General features: G+C 46.0%; 1 protein-coding gene across 7 annotated transcripts in view; it reads left to right on the forward strand.

Annotated features, from left to right (window-relative positions):
- chd6 (chromodomain helicase DNA binding protein 6) overlaps positions 1-17712 on the forward strand; it is a 338589-nt gene that overhangs the window by 309897 nt on the left and 10980 nt on the right. For all 7 annotated transcript variants that reach the window (XM_059981079.1, XM_059981076.1, XM_059981077.1 and 4 more), the window contains 3 exons: positions 2562-2750; positions 3182-3322; positions 12818-12922. In XM_059981079.1, the coding sequence (XP_059837062.1) occupies positions 2562-2750; positions 3182-3322; positions 12818-12922 (435 nt within the window). The remainder of the gene's footprint in view (positions 1-2561; positions 2751-3181; positions 3323-12817; positions 12923-17712) is intronic.

Below are 17712 nucleotides of genomic sequence, written 5' to 3' on the forward strand. Positions count from 1 at the left end.
CTGTGCGCTGGAACTCCTTTCCCAGTACCACTGTGGCAGTGTTTCACCAGATGGACTACAACAGTTGAGGTCGGGATGGACAGTAAATACTAATCTCAGCAGTGATGTTCTCATTCCAGGACTAATTCGTAGCCTAGTTCTTTAACTAGGTGTTAGCTGTGAGTTTGCTAAGTTTGATAAATGGTTTCAACATGAGAGGTTTGAATAAAGTCATTGAGTAAGCAAAGGGTATGCATTTAAAATCAGAGGCTGAAGATCTGGAGTGGAGATGAGTGACTTTTGTTTTTCACTGAATGTTGATGTGATTTGCCAACAATAGCCTCTGAATATTTTAGGCAAAAGTAGATACAGTCTTAATAAGCAAAGTGGTTCAAAATAAGACCATAAAACTTGAGAGCAGAATTATCAGCCATTCAGTCCATGGAGTCTGCTATGCCATTTCAACAGAGCTGATCCCAGATTCTACTCAACCCCATGCACCTGCCTTCTTGCCATATCCTTTGATGCCCTGACCGATCAGGAAGCAATCAACTTCTGTCTAAAATACACACACAGACCTGGCCTCCACTGCAGGATGTGGCAGAGAATTCCACAAATTTACTACTCTGCAGCTAAAAATAAAATGCTTCTTACCTCTGTTCTAAAAGGTTGCCACAGTTTTGAGGCTGTCCTCTAGTTCTGGATACCCCCACCAAAGGAAACGTGCTCTCCACATCCATCCTATCTGGTCCTTTCAACAGCTGGTAGGTTTCAATGAGATCCCCCTGTATACTTCAAAATTCCAGTGAGTACAGGCCCAAAGCTATCAGACACTCCTCATATGTTAACCCCATTCCTGGAATCATCCTCATGAACCTCCTCTGGACTCCCTGCAATGACAGGACATCCCTTCTAAGATATGGGGCCCAAAAATGTTGACAATACTTTTTAAGTGTGGCCTGACTAGTATCTTATAAAGTCTCAGCAGTATCTCCTTGCTTTTGTATTATTTTCCCCTTAAAATAACTGCCAACATTGCATTTGCATTCTTTACCACAGTCTCAACCTCTAAATTAACCTTTTGGGAGTCAGGCATGAGGATTCATAAGTCCTTCAGTACATCTGATGTTTGAACCTTCTCCCCATTTAGAAAATAGTCTGTACTATTGTTCCTTTTACCAAAATGAATTATCATACATTTCCCAACACTGTATTGCATCTGCCAATTTTTTGCCCGTTCTTCCAATTTGTCTGAGTCCTGCTGCAATCGCATTGCTCCTCAGCACTACCTGCCCCGCCACCTATCATCCACAAACTTTGCCACAAAGCCATCAATTCTATCGTTTAAATCGTTGACAAATAATGTGAAAAGCAGGGGTCCCAATACTGACCCTCTAAGGAACACCACTAGTCACCGGCAGCCAACCAGAAAAGGCACCCTCACTGCTTCCTGCTTGTCAGCCATTCCTCTAACTATTCTAGTATCTTTCCTTTGTTAAGCAGCCTCATGTGAGGCACCTTATCAACCGCATTCTGAAAATCCAAGTAAATGACATCCAGTGCCTCTCCTTTGTTCACCCTACTTGTTACTTTCTCGAAGAACTCTAAGCAGATTTGTCCCTTTACAGAAACCATGCTGACTTTGACTTACTTTATCATTTGTCTCCAAGTACCTCAAAACCTCATCCTTACTAAAAGACTTTCCCAACCACTGAGGTTAGGCTAACTGGTCTATAATTTCCATTCTTTTGCCTTCCTTACTTCTTAAAGAGTGGAGTGACATTTGCAATCTTCCAATCCTCTGGGACCATGCCAGAATCAAGTGATTCTTGAAAGATCATGACCGATGCATCTGATTTAAATTTAAAGTAAAATATCAAAGTACATATATCATCATATACCATCCTGAAATTCATTTTCTTGCGGGTATTCACAGTAAATACAAAGAAACATAATAGAAAACGCACACAGCAAATACAAACAACCAGTGTGCAAGATAACAAACTGCAAATGCATAAAAGAGAAAAAAGATGATAATAATAATAAGTAATGAATATTGAGGACATGAGTTGCAGAGTTCTTAAAGCTGAGTGCATAGGTTGTGGAATTATTTTAGTGTTGAGGTGCATGAAATTACCCCCTTTGGTTCAAGAGCCTGATGGTTGAGGAGTGATAATTGTTTCTGAACCTGGTAGTGTGGAACTTAAGGCTCTGTTCCTCCTTCCTGATGGCAGCAGTGAGAAGGGAGCATGACATGTATCCCATGCCATGGAAAGACAGGCAGGTAAATGATTAACTTTAAAATCAGATCATTTTTGACCATGTTCAATGGAGGGCAGGTATAAAGGGCTTAGAGGCCTATTCCTGCTCCTCATTTGTAGATTTGAGTTGGAAACTGGTTCTCAAAGGCAGCTTCTCATGTTGGAGAATGGTAAGTCAGCTGCTTATGGAGGAAAGGTGGGTGGTGGGACTAAGCACATGATGTTTGCGAAAGCCCAAGCAGGCACGGAAGGGCAGGCCCATGCCCCGTTGGCCTTTTCTGTGCTGTGTGATTCTCATTCAGGGTTCTCTCTTTAATGAAGGACACAGGCCTATCGAAGCAGCTTTTTTCCGGGGCAGCTCACTCGGCTGACAACATGGCCAGTATGATGATTAAACTCCCTCAGGGCAAGCAACAACTGGCAAATGAGGAAGAAGAGAAAAACAAGAGTCTGATTGAGTGGTTGAGGCAGCATCCCACATACACCATGGATGTGTCCAACCTGGCTCCTGTGAGTATGCTGTTTCTGTGGCTGCAGCCAATGCTGTCCCTGAGATGCATAGGTAGCTCATGTCCCTGTGATATCCACCTTCTGGGTGGACCTCTGCTTTGGTAGGAGCCACACTCCATCCAAGTGACACACTGCTGATGTGACATTCCTTGACAAAGCAGTGATGGCTAATATTGAGTTAGGCATGTATCTCCTAACTTCATACTTGAGGTGCAGCATCCTAATGATGTGATTGTCATGAATCTTATGAGTCCAGAATACATTTCATGATCAATGGCCACTTGTGTGTTGCCAGTGAGCAGCAGGTATCTGTAAATTGTCATCATCTTAGAGAGGGGGAGGAGAGATCTGAAAGCTATCAAATCAACAGCTTCCCTTCCACCCTGTCTATCACAAGGTGAAACTATCTTATGGTTCTATTTCTGTGACAGAATTGCACTGCAATTTTACATGGGCTTTCAGAGCGGCCGAAGCAGAGGAGGCATCGCTGCAAGGACCCCAGTAAACTGGACATCAATTCGCTGACTGGGGAGGAAAGGGTACCTGTTGTTCATAAGGGAAGTGGAAGGAAGGTAAGTCTGAGGGGATAAAGGTCTGTAAATGAACTCCAAGTGATGGGCTTGATTCTGTAACTAAAATCTGAGGCTCTCTGAGGTGGGAATTCAGCTCTGTGGCAAATCCTTGAGTAGCAGAGGGGAAGTGTAAAATAAAACATTATCAATGTACATAACTGACCTCATACAGTCCTAAGACTCATTTTCTTGTGGACATTCACAGTAAATGCAAAGTAATATAATAGAATGAATGAAGAAGTGCACACAAATAATGACAACCAATGTACAAATACAAAAAGAATAAAACAAAATAATAATACTAATAAATAAGGTAATAAATACATTCAAGAACAATGCAGCACTGAAACATGCCAACAGCAATGCCTGGCAGCTGGCCACAGTTGACCTGTTTCTGTCCATGCCTTTCCTATTCAAATACTATTCCACTGCTCTGGCAGCTCATTACAGATATTCAGCAACCTCTGTTTGAAAAGGTTACTCCTCCTATATTTCAGTGAAAATAAACCCAGCTTATCCCAACTCTCCCTCCCCCACAGGTCCATCACACTCACCCCTCCCTCCCTCCCCCCACAGGTCTGTCACACTCACCCCTCCCTCCCCCCCACAGGTCCGTCACACTCACCCCTCCCTCCCCCGCCCCCCACAGGTCCCTCACACTCACCCCTCCCTCCCTCTGCCCACAGGACTGTCTCACTCACCCTCTCCTCTCCCCCCACAGGTCTGTCACACTCACCCCTCCCTCCCCCCACAGGTCTGTCACACTCACCCCTCCCTCCCCCCACAGGTCTGTCACACTCACCCCTCCCTCCCCCCACAGGACTGTCTCACTCACCCTCTCCTCTCCCCCCACAGGTCTGTCACACTCACCCCTCCCGCCCCCCACAGGTCCGTCACACTCACCCCTCCCTCCCCCCCACAGGTCCGTCACACTCACCCCTCCCTCCCCCGCCCCCCACAGGTCCCTCACACTCACCCCTCCCTCCCCCGCCCCCCACAGGTCCGTCACACTCACCCCTCCCTCCCCCCCACAGGTCCGTCACACTCACCCCTCCCTCCCCCGCCCCCCACAGGTCCCTCACACTCACCCCTCCCTCCCCCGCCCCCCACAGGTCCCTCACACTCACCCCTCCCTCCCTCTGCCCACAGGACTGTCTCACTCACCCTCTCCTCTCCCCCCACAGGTCCGTCACACTCACCCCTCCCTCCCTCCCCCCACAGGTCTGTCACACTCACCCCTCCCTCCCTCCCCCCACAGGACTGTCTCACTCACCCCTCCCTCCCTCCCCCCACAGGTCCCTCACACTCACCCCTCCCTCCCTCTGCCCACAGGACTGTCTCACTCACCCTCTCCTCTCCCCCCACAGGTCTGTCACACTCACCCCTCCCTCCCCCCACAGGTCTGTCACACTCACCCCTCCCTCCCCCCCACAGGTCCGTCACACTCACCCCTCCCTCCCCCGCCCCCCACAGGTCCCTCACACTCACCCCTCCCTCCCTCTGCCCACAGGACTGTCACACTCACCCCTCCCTCCCCCCACAGGTCTGTCACACTCACCCCTCCCTCCCCCCACAAGTTTGTCACTTTCAACTCTCCCTCTTCTTAGGTTGTTCATCAAATTTCCGATGACAACATCTACTCCTTTAACGGTGAGATCTTTGATGAGGGTAGTGCAGTGAATGTGATCTACATGGATCTTAGTAAGGCATTTGACAAGGTTCCACACGGTAGGCTTATTCAGAAAATCAGAAGGCATGGGTTCCAGGGAAGTTTGGCCAGGTGGATTCAGAATTGGCTTGCCAGCAGAAGGCAGAGGGTCGTGGTGGAGGGAGTACATTCAGATTGGAGGGTTGTGACTAGTGGTGTCCCACAAGGATCTGTGCTGGGACCTCTATTTTTTGTGATTTTTATAAACAACCTGGATGTGGGGGTAGAAGGGTGGGTTGGCAAGTTTGCAGACAACACAAAGGTTGGTGGTGGTGTAGATAGTGCAGAGGATTGTCAAAGATTGCAGAGAGACATTGATAGGATGCAGAAGTGGGCTGAGAAGTGGCAGATGGAGTTCAACCCGGAGAAGTGTGAGGTGGTACACTTTGGAAGGACAAACTCCAAGGCAGAGTATAAAGTAAATGGCGGGATACTTGGTAGTGTGGAGGAGCAGAGGGATCTGGGGGTACATGTCCACAGATCCCTGAAAGTTGCCTCACAGATAGATAGGGTAGTTAAGAAAGCTTATGGGGTGTTAGCTTTCATAAGTCGAGGGATAGAGTTTAAGAGACGTGATGTAATGATGCAGCTCTATAAAACTCTAGTTAGGCCACATTTGGAGTACTGTGTCCAGTTCTGGTCACCTCAGTATAGGAAGGATGTGGAAGCATTGGAAAGGGTACAGAGGAGATTTACCAGGATGCTGCCTGGTTTAGAGAGTATGGATTATGATCAGAGATTAAGGGAGCTAGGGCTTTACTCTTTGGAGAGAAGAAGGATGAGAGGAGACATGATAGAGATGTATAAGATATTAAGAGGAATAGACAGAGTGGACAGCCAGCAACTCTTCCCCAGGGCACCACTGCTCAGTACAAGAGGACATGGCTTTAAGGTAAGGGGAGGGAAGTTCAAGGGGGATATTAGAGGAAAGTTTTTCACTCAGAGTGGTTGGTGCGTGGAATGCACTGCCTGAGTCAGTGGTGGAGGCAGATACACTAGTGAAGTTTAAGAGACTACTAGACAGATATATGGAAGAATTTAAGGTAGAGGGTTATATGGGAGGCAGGGTTTGGGGGTCGGCACAACATAGTGGGCCGAAGGGCCTGTACTGTTCTATGTTCTTTGACTATACCGTCCTATCCTGGACGCACAAGTTCTATTGCAAGTGGGACATGTATATGTGGTAGTGATGGCAGCCATGGCTGCATTTCTCCTGGCTCTCTTCTGCTGTCTTCTGGTTGATCTTTCCATCTCCAGAATACGAACCCCGTCCCTACACAGCTGTTGCGAAGTGTTTCAGTCAGCAGCAACATCCTCCAGGTCCTTAGGTCTGATCTTGCACTTCCATAAAGCATTCTTCATCTGATCCTTATAGCGCTTCTTCGGCCCTCCAGCTGAACGTAGGCCATGATGTAGCTGGCTGTATAACACTCTGTGGAGTAGCCGACATGGGGGCATCCTTATCATATGCCCCAGCCACTGCAGCTGACGCTGGGTGATCATGGCCTCAATACTTCTGCAGTTGGTTTTTACAAGTATTTCAGTGTGAGACTCCCGCTCACGCCAGGTAATTCCCAAGATGCACTGAAGGCAGCTTATGTGGGAGCGCTCCAAGTACTTGATGTGACGGCTGTAGATTACCCAAGCTTCACAGCCATAAAGGAGGGAGGTGACACAGACCGCTCGGTATAGAGCGACTTTTGTGGAGGGACTAAGGTTCCTCTTCTGAAAGACTCTACACCAAAGTCTCCGGAAGGCAGCTGATGCCTGTTTAATGCGGCTCTGGATGTCGTTGTCAATGCCGCTATCCTCAGAGAGAATGCTCCCCAGATATTTGAAAGATGACACTACTGACAGCTTTTCATCACCAACAGTGAAGGCAGGTAGGGTGGGTGGGACACTAGTACTCCATTGGCAAACCACTTCTGTCTTGGTGGTATTGACGGTCAGCCCCATACTGCTGTACGCTCTCACTGCCACAGCAAGAACAGTCTGAAGGTCCTCCGGAGTATGGGCCACAAGAGCACAGTCGTCTGCATACTGCAGCTCCAGGACCCGTTCTCTATGGAGTTTGGTGGTTGCGTGGAGCTTCCTTATGTTAAATAGGTTGCCATCTAATCTGATGTCCACTGCCACACACTGCTATCCTCAATCTCATTGTGGAGAAGCTTGGTAACACATAGAGGAAGATGTTAAACAGCCCTGGCGCTAGCACACACCCCTGCCTCACTCCTGTGCATACAAGGAAGGGCTCGGAGTCTTGTCCTCCTATGGTCACTCGAGCAGTCATCCCATCGTGGAACTGGCAGAGGATGTTAACAAATTTATTGGGGCAGCCAAACCTGAGGAGGACATCTCATGAGAGCTCTCTTTGCACAGTGTCGAATGCTTTGGAGAGGTCGACAAAGGCCATAAACAGGTCTCAATGTTGCACCCAGCACTTTTCCTGAAACTGCCGGGCTGTGAAAATCATGTCAATCGTGCTCCTGTTCTTCCTAAATCCACACTGCGATTCAGGCAGCATTAACTCGGTGATGTTGCTGATAAGCCTCTGAAGCATCACCTTAGCCAGGACCTTTCCAGCAACAGGAAGGAGTGATATGTCCCTACTATTGCTGCAGACGGCCTTGTCACCCTTGTTCTTATAAATTACAACGACATTTGCATTTCTCTATTGCTGTGGGATGTTCTCGTCAGTCCAGGCCTTGATGATGTACTGGTAGAGGGTGCGCATACACATGTACCCTCTGTTCTTTAGTAACTCAGCAGGGATATTGTCAGTGCCAGAGGACTTATTGTTCTTAAGGGAATGGACAGCTGATAGAACCTCCTGGAAGTTGGTGGTAGACTGAGGTCGTGGATAGGAGGACGTTCAGGCAGTTCGTCCAGGATGGTAGGGTCTGCGTCAGAATCCTGATTAAGCAGGGTATTAAAATCCTCAGCCCACCTCAGCAGAATGGTATTCTGATTCTTCAGAAGTGTTTGACCATCTGTTGTTTTCAGGGGAGTAACACATTGATTTATTGGGCCGTAGATGGTTTTGACAGCATTGTAAAAATTATGCATGTCATTTATTATTGGTAAAGGACTGGATTTCATGTTCGACATGATCGTCTTCATCATTGTGAGACGTGGTGACATCAAGGATGTTCTCATCACCCATGCCATGAGAGGTGCAGTGCTGAACTGATTGTGGCCAAGCTGCATATGAAAGTGCGTTCCCTCTTGCAGCTGCAAAAGCCCAATAAATTGCAACTACCTGAGAAACACAGAAGCAAGAAGTGAGTTTTGATGCATTCTAGCTGAGAAACTAAGGGAGCTGGAAGCTTGTCTGAGTTCAGAAAATACCATGGAACAACAGTGGACCTATATCAACTCTGCACTCTATGAGGCAGCAGCCCAATCCATCAGCCATAAGAGCAGAAACCACCAAGACTGGTTTGACGATAACTCAGATACCATCCACAACTTACTTAAGGATGTGCACAAAGCACACTGGGCAACTTTAGATAACCCATCATCCATCAGCATCAGACAGCACTGGCAGGCAGCTCGGAGGAAAGTGCAAAAGGCATACAGGCCATACAAAATGAGTGGTGGACTGAAAGGGCACATGAAACCCTCCCTCACAGGTCCTTAATGTGGTGAACTACATATACCTGTCTGGACACGCCCCCTGCTGACTGCTCCTGTGGCTCCTCCCACAGACCCCTGTATAAAGGCGATTGAGGTCTGAGCTGGGCCTCTCTGTCTCCAGGATGTAGTATGGTGGTCAACCACTGCTTGTTCCTTCTTCCAGTCAATAGAAGCCAATATCTCGCCTTTACGTCTCAGAGAGAGTTATTGATGGTGCATCACTTACACACACCCCTTCCTTCCCTCCCCTCCCCTGACAGGTCTGCCAAACTCACTCCTCCCTCCTGGTGAATCTCCCTTGCACTCTCCCTATTGCTATCACATTTCCCTTGCAGTGTGGCGAATGGGAGCGTGGTCTCAGTCTAACCAATGTTTTCACAGCAGTAACGTGGTATCACAACTCTGGTACTCAATACCTCAATCTGTTGTCACTTCAAGGAAGCTATGGACTTGTACTCTACTGTCAACACACCTCAACTCCCTCTCTTATCACCCAGCAGACATACCAAAGTGGATTATTTCACACTTCTGGATTAAATTCCATTTGTAACATGTGTGTCAAATTTCCCAGCTGATTCAAGTCCCACACTGATCCCTACCGTACACTATCCATCTGAAAAGCACCTGTCCTCTACTTCCTATCACAAAGCCAATTTGGCAACCAGATTTCCAATATAGCACGGGCCTCTTGTGCCTTAACCAAGGGCCAGCTGACCATGTAGTAGTTTGTCAAAAGCCTTACCTACAGTGCCTATAAAAAGTATTCACCCCCTTGGTAATTTTCATATTTTATTGTTTTACAACATTGAACCACAATGGATTTAATTTGGCTTTTTTGACACTGATTAACAGAAAAGACTTGTTCATGTCAAAGAGAAAACAGATTTCTACAAATTGGTCTGTTTATTACAATAATTAAACACAAAATAATTGATTTCATAATTAATCACCTCCTTCAAGTCAGTATTTAGTAGATGCACCTTTGACAGCAATTACAGCCTTGAGTTTGTGTGGATAGGTCTCTATCAGCTTTGCACATCTAGACACTGCAATCTTTCCCCATTCTTCTTCAGAAAACTGCTCAAGCTCTGTTAAATTGCATGGGGATTGTGAGTGAACAGCCCTTTTAAGGTCCATTCACAAATTCTCAATTGGATTGAGGTCTGGACTCTGACTTGGCCATTCCAGGTCATTAACTGTTGTTTTTAAAGACAGTCCTGTGAAGCTTTGGCTTTATGCTTGGAGTCATTGTCTTGCTGGGGGGAAAAAACTTCTTTCACATTCTCTTGCATCAGGTTTTCCTCCAGGAATTCCCTGCATTTTGCTGCATAAATTTTACCCTCTACCCTCACAAGTCTTCCAGGGCCTGTTGCAGTGAAGCATCCCCACAGCTTGATGCAGCCACCACCGTGCTTCATGGTAGGGGATGGTGTGTTTTTGATGTGTGGTGTTTGGCTTACACCAAACAGTGTTCAGTCTGATGGTTGGAAAACTCAATTTTGGTTTCATCAGACCATAGAACCTTCTTCCAGCTGACTTCAGAGTCTCCCACATGCCCTCTGGCAAACTCTAGCTGAGATTTCACATTAGTTTTTTCAAAAGTGGCTTTCTCTTTGCCACTCTGCCATAAAGCTGTGATTGGTGAAGTACTCGGGGGACAGTTGTATGCACAGTCTCTTCCATCTCAGCCATTGAAGCTTGTAACTTCTCCAGAGTTATCATAGGTCTCGTGCTGGCCTCCCTCACTCATCCCTTTCTGGCATGGTCACTCAGTTTTTGAGGACGGCCTGCTCTAGGCAGATTTACAGCTGTGCCATATTCTTTCCATTTCTTGATTGATTTCACTGTGCTGTAAGGGATATTCAGTGACTCAGAAATTTTCTTGTATCCACCTCCTGACATGCTTTACAATAACCTTTTTGCACAGTTGTATGGAGTGTTCTTTTGTCTTCATTGTGCAGTTTTTGCCAGGATACTGACTCACCAGCAGTCGGGTCTCCCAGATTCAGGTGTATTTTTACTACAATCAATTGAAATACCTTGACTGCACACAGGTGATCTCCATTTCACTAATTATGGGACTTCTAAACCCAGTTGGCTGCAGCAGTGATGATTTGGTGTGTCATATTAAAGGGGGGGGGCGAATTCTTGTGCCATCAATTATTTTGTGTTTTATATTTTTAATTAATTTAGATCGCTTTGTAGAGATCTGTTGTCACTTTGATACGAAAGAGTCCTTTTCTGATTTTCTGACAAAAAAAGCCAGATTAGGGTTGTAAGACAATAACACTTGAATACTTCCGGGGGGAGGGGGGGGAATACATTTTATAGCCACTGTAAGTCCTTTACACTCTTCCTTCATCAATCAAGATATGTAAGACATGATCTTCCCTGCATCTGGCTGACTCCTAATCAGCATAAATCCTGTCCCTGCCCCTGATGGAAAGCCCACTGGTCTATAGTTTATCCCTACTGCACTTGTAGAACAAGGAAGCATCAGCAATTCTCCAGTCTTCATCTACACTGTAGCAAACAGAGATATAAAAATATTCATCAGAGCCTCAGTAATATTCTTTCGGGTCATTGTAACACTTCACTCAGTATCCTGACATTTGATCTCATCAGGCCTGGGGACTTATCCACCTTAATGTGCTCCAATACATCATCCTCCTGGATACAGGTGTGTTCTAGGATATCCACTTACTCTCTAGTTTCTCCCTTGATCAGAAGTATTCATTTAGGATCATGTGATATTCTCTCTGACTGCATTCATTGCTCAGCCTTCTGGTTCCTTTGAAGACCTATTCCTTCCTTATGTAGCCTCCTGCTTCTAAAATAAATGGTTGCATAGTACTGAGGGAGTATCACACTGTTGAGATTTACTTTGCTCACAGTGTGGCACGAGGTGGGTGGCAGTCATAAAGTGGGAGGGGGGTGAGGTGGTATTCGCTTATAGTGTTATAGCATGACAGCACAGAATGGTGAAGGCTTGGTCACTGCGAGGAGTGTTGTGGAATGGGAATCAATGGAAATGGGTTCCTGTCTCTGTGGATAGGATCAGTCACAGTGGGAGTGGGTGTATGAGGGAGTGGGCAGGTGGGCTCTGTCACAGTGGGAGTGGGTGTATGAGGGAGTGGGCAGGTGGGCTCTGTCACAGTGGGGAATGTCTGTATAGGAGAGTGGGTGGGGGGGTCAGTCACAGTGGGGAGTGTTTGTATGGGGGAGTGGGTGGGGGGTCAGTCACAGTGGGGAGTGTTTGTATGGGGGTGTGGGTGGAGGTTCAGTCACAGTGGGGAGTGTTTGTATAGGAGAGTGGGTGGGGGGGTCAGTCACAGTGGGGAATGTCTGTATAGGAGTGTGGGTGGGGGGTCAGTCACAGTAGGGAGTGGGTGGGGGGGGTCAGTCAGTAGGGAGTGTTTGTATGGGGGTGTGGGGGGTCAGTCATAGTGGGGAGTGTTTGTGTATGGGGGAGTGGGCGGGGGTCAGTCACAGTCAGAATGTTTATGTATGGGGGAGTGGGTAGGGGGTCAGTCACAGTGGGGGGTGTTTGTATGGGGGAGTGGGTGGAGGGTCAGTCACAGTGGGGAGTGTTTGAATGGGGAGTGGGTGGAGGGTCAGTCACAGTGGGGAGTGTTTGTATGGGGGAGTGGGTGGGGTTCAATCACAGTGGGGAGTGTTTGTATGGGGGTAGTGGGTGGGGGGACAGTCACAGTCAGAGTGCATGGGGGAGTGGGTGGGGGGGGGTTTAGTAACACTGGAGTATTTGTATGGGGGGGAGTGGGTTGGGGGGTCAGTCACAGTAGGGAGTGTTTGTATGGGGGGAGTGGGTTGGGGGTTCAGTCACAGAGTGCATGGGGGAGTGGGTGGGGGGGTCGGTCACAGTGGGGAGTACTTGTGTGTGTGGGGAGAGTGGGTGGTGGTGTCAGTCACAGTGGGGAGTGTTTGTATGGGGGAGTGGGTGGGGGGGTCGGTCACAGTGGGGTGTGTTTGGGGGAGTGGGTGGGGGTCGGTCACAGTGGGGGAGGTATTAGTTAAAGTGAGGGAGGGTTGTCAGTATGAGGGGAATCAGTGCAGGTTGTATGGGGGAGGGTGTGGGCAGAGGAATGTACAAATACCATTACACAGCTTCAGTTTACTTTGTGCCCACTCAGCTGGGAGGTGCCATGGCCCCACTGATGAAGGAGCTGGCAAGGTGGCTGGATGCAAACCCAGAGTACGCTGTGGCGCCCGAGTGGGCTGAAATTGTGAAGCACTCGGTAAGTTCATCTGGTCCTGCTGTAGATCTGTTACCTCAGCATCTTTTTCACACTGACTCCAGATCACTCAGTTCCTTCACCGGGGATCTGTGTAATCACAGCACCATGTCTCTGATCTCATTCATACTGAAATCCAACCAACGTACCATCTGCCTTCTTCGTTTCTGTTGAGTCTGCAGGTTAACTTTCAGTTATTGATGTACAAGGACGCTAGGGTCCATCCGAACACCAACATCTTTCAATTCCCTCACTATTCAGAAGCTACTCTGCTACTTGTTTTTTTCTCGCAGGGTTGATCACCTTGTATTCCTCTTTATTATATTTTCAAAGTCAGGACTGACGAAGGGTCTCGGCCCAAAACGTTGACAGTGCTTCTCCTATAGATGCTGCTTGGCCTGCTGTGTTCCACCAGCATTTTGTGTGTGTTGTTGTTTACAGTAATCCTCACCGTTGTCTATTTAACTTCATTCTTGGTGTCAGGTAGAATGCTTCAAATTGGTTTTCTGTTCAGGGCACTGGAACAGACCCCTCTCCAGGAGGCAGGGAAGAACACTGAATGTATCCTGGGAATCCAGGTGTTAAGACCACAAGACCATAAAACACAGGAGTAGAATTAGACTAATTGGCCTATTGACTCTGCTCCACGATTCCATCATGGCTGATTTATTATCCCTTACAATCCCATTTTCCTGCCTTAGAAGCATATAACATTACAGCACAGAAACAGGCCTTTTGGCTGTTCTTGGCTGTGCTGAAACAGTTTTCTGCCGAGTCCCACTGACCTACACCTAGAACACATCCCTCTATACCCCTCTCATCTGTGTACCTGTCCAAGTTTTTCCTAAATGTTAAAAGTGAGCCTGCATTCAATGCTTCATCTGGCAGCTCATTCCACACTCCCACTGCTCTATATGAAGAAGCTCACTCTAACGTTCCCTTTAAACTTTTCCCCCTTCACCCTTAACCGGTGTCCTCTGGTTTTTTTCTCCCCTAGCCTCAGTGGAAAAAGCTTGCTTGCATTCACTCTATCTATACCCATGATAATTTTATACACCTCTGTCAAATCTCCCCTCATTCTATGCTCCAGGGAATAAAGTCCTAACCTATTCAACCTTCCTCTGTAACTCAGTTTCTCAAGTCCCGGCAACATCCTTGTAAACCTTCTCTGCAATCTTTCAACCTTAATAATATCCTTGGTGTAATTAGGTGGCCAAAACTGCACACAATACTCCAAATTTGGCCTCACCAATGTCTTATACAACCTCACCATTTACATTCCAACTCTTATACTCAATACTTTGATTTAGAAAGGCCAATGTGCCAAAAGCTCTCTTTACAACCCTATCTACCTGTGATGTCATGTTTAGGGAATTATGTATCTGTATTCCCAGATCCCTCTGTTCTACTGCACTCCTCAGCGTCCTACCATTTACCTTGTATGTTCTACCTTGGTTTGTCCTTCCAAAGTGCAATACCTCACACTTGTCTGCATTAAACTTCATCTGCCATTTGTCAGCCCATTTATCCAGCTGGTCCAAATCCCTCTGCAAACTTTGAACACCTACCTCACTGTCCACTACACCTCCAATCTTTGTATCATTAGCAAATTTGCTGATCCAGTTTACCACATTATAATCCAGATAATTGATATTGATGACAAAAAACAATAGACCCAGCACTGATCCCTGTGGCACACCACTCCACTACCACTCTCTGGTTTCTCCCATTGAGCCAACGTCTAATCCAATTTACTACCTCACCATGTATACCTAGCGACTGAATCTTAACTAACCTTCTATGCAGACCTTGTCAAAGGCCTTACTGAAGTCCATGTAGACAAAATCCAGTGCCTTCCTTTCATCCACTTTCCTTGTAACCTCCTCAAAAAACTCTAATAGATTTGTTAAACATGATCTACCATGCACAAAGCCGTGTTGACTCTCCCTAATAAGTCCCTGTCTATCCAAATACTTGTAGATCCTATCTCTTAGTACTCCTTCCAATAATTTACCTACTACTGACGTCAAACTTACTATCTATAATTTCCCAGATTACTTTTAGATCCTTTTTTTAAACTACAGAATAACATGAGCTATCCTCCAATCCTCTGGCATTTCACCCGTAGATACCAACATTTTAAATATATCTGCCAAGGCCCCTGTAATTTCAACACTAGACTCCTTCAAGGTCTGAGGGAATACTCTGTCAGGTCCTGGGGATTTATCTACTCTGATTTGCCTCAAGACAGTAAGCACCTCCTCCTCTTCAATCTGTATAGGTTCCATGGCCTTGCCAGTTTCCTTTGTAAATACAGATGCAAAAAAAAATTTAAGATCTCCTCCATTTCTTTTGGTTCCATACATAGCCAACCACTCTGATCTTCAAGAGGACCGCTTTTATCCCTTACTATCCTTTTGCGCTTAACATACCTATAGAAGCTCATAGGATTATCCTTCACCTTGACTGCCAAAGCAACCTCATATCTTCTTTTAGCCCTCCTGATTTCTTTCTTAAGTACAAACCCCATTTCCAGAAAAGTTGGGATATTTTCCAAAATGCATTAAACACAAAAATCTGTGATACGTTAATTCACGTGAACCTTTATTTAACTGACAAAAGTACAAAGAAAAGATGGCTGCAACACACCTAACAGAAGTTGGGACAGAGTTAAAATAAGATTGAAAAGTAACACAGAATATTCAAGTAACACCGGTTTGGAAGACTCCACATTAAGCAGGCTAATTGGTAGCAGGTGAGGTATCATGACTGGGTATAAAAGTAGCGTCCATCAAAGGCTCAGTCTTTGCAAGCAAGGATGGGTCGTGGCTTACTCCTTTGTGGCAAAATTCGTGAGAGAATTGTTAGTCAGTTCAAAAGGAAAATTTCCCAACGCAAGATTGCAGAGAATTTAGGTCTTTCAACATCTACAGTACATAATATTGTGAAAAGATTCAGAGAATTCAGAGACATCTCTGCGTAAAGGGCAAGGTCAGAAACCACTGTTGAATGCGTGTGATCTTCGAGCCGTCAGGCGGCACTGCCTAAGAAACCGTCATGCTACTGTGACAATTATAGCCACCTGGGCTCGGGAGTACTTCGAAAAACCATTGTCACAACACAGTCCATCGCTGTATTACGCAAGGAGGAAGCCATACATCAACTCTATGCAGAAACGCCAGCGAGTTCTCTGGGCCTGAGCTCATCTCAGATGGACCGAAAGTCTGTGGAACCATGTGTTGTGGGCAGATGAGTCCACATTTTAGCTAGCTTTTGGAAAAAACGGGCATCGAGTTCTCCGTGCCAAAGATGAAAACGACCATCCTGATTGTTATCAGCGAAAGGTGCAAAAGCCAGCATCTGTGATGGTATGGGAGTGCATCAGTGCCCACGGCATGGGTGAGTTGCATGTATGTGAAGGTACCATTGACTCTGAGGCGTATTTTAGGATTTTAGAGAGACATATGTTGCCATCAAGGCGACGTCTCTTTCCGGGACATCTATGCTTATTTCAGCAGGACAATGCCAGACCACATTCTGCATGGGCTACAACAGCATGGCTTTGTAGACACAGAGTGCATGTGCTTGACTGGCCTGCTGCCAGTCCAGATCTATCTCCTATTGAAAATGTATGGCACATCATGAAGAGTAGAATCGGACAAAGGAGACCACGGACTGTTGAGCAGCTGAAGTCTTATATCAAGCAAGAATGGACAAAATTTCCAATTGCAAATCTACTACAATTAGTATCCTCAGTTCGAAAACAATTAAAAAGTGTTATTAAAAGGAAAGGTGATGTAACACGATGGTGAACATGCCTCATGCTCAACTTTTGTTGAGTGTGTTGCAGCCGTCAAATTCTAAATTTGTGTATATTTACAAAATACAATTAAGTTGGTCAGTAAAACTATTGAAAATCTTTTCTTTGTACTTTTGTCAGTTAAATAAAGGTTTATGTGAATTAACATAGCATAGATTTTTGTTTTTATTGCATTTTGGAAAATATCCCAACTTTATTGGAAATGGGGTTTGTACTTTCTTGCACTTTTTAATACTCCTCAAGCACCTTATTTGCTCCTTGTTGCCTATACCTGCCATACATCTCTCTCTTCTTCTTTATCAGAGTTCCAATATCCCTCGAAAACCAAGGTTCCTTATTCTTATTCACTTTGCCTTTAATCCTGACAGGAACATACAAAGTTTGCACTTTCAAAATTTCTCCTTTGAAGGCCTCCCACTTTCAATCACGTCCTTGCCAGAGAACAACCTGTCCCAATCCATGCTTTTTACCTCCTTTCTCATTTCTTCAGATTTGACCTTTTTCCAGTTTAGTATCTCAACCCGAGGACCAGATCTATCTTTATCCATGATCAAGTTGAAACTAATGGTGTTATGATCACTAGACCCAAAGTGTTCCCGAACACACATTTCCATCACCTGCTCTAACTCGTTTCCTAATAGGAGATCTGATATTGCATCTTCTTTAGGTGGTGCCTCCATATATTGATTTAGAAAACTTTCCTGAACACATTTTACAAACTCTAACCCATCTAGACCTTTAACAGTATGGGAGTCCCAATCAATATGTGGAAAATTAAAATCCCCTACTATCACAAATTTATGTTTCCTGCAGTTGTCTGCTATCTCTCTGCAGATTTGCTCCTCCAATTCTCGCTGACTATTGGGTGGTCCCATACAACCCCATTAATGTGCTCATACCTTTCCTGTTTCTCAGCTCCACCCATATGGCCTCGGTAGACAAGCCCTCTTATCTGTCCTGCTTGAACACCGCT

The sequence above is a fragment of the Hypanus sabinus genome, chromosome 9 (assembly GCF_030144855.1).
Source record: "Hypanus sabinus isolate sHypSab1 chromosome 9, sHypSab1.hap1, whole genome shotgun sequence".
NCBI lineage: Eukaryota > Metazoa > Chordata > Chondrichthyes > Myliobatiformes > Dasyatidae > Hypanus > Hypanus sabinus.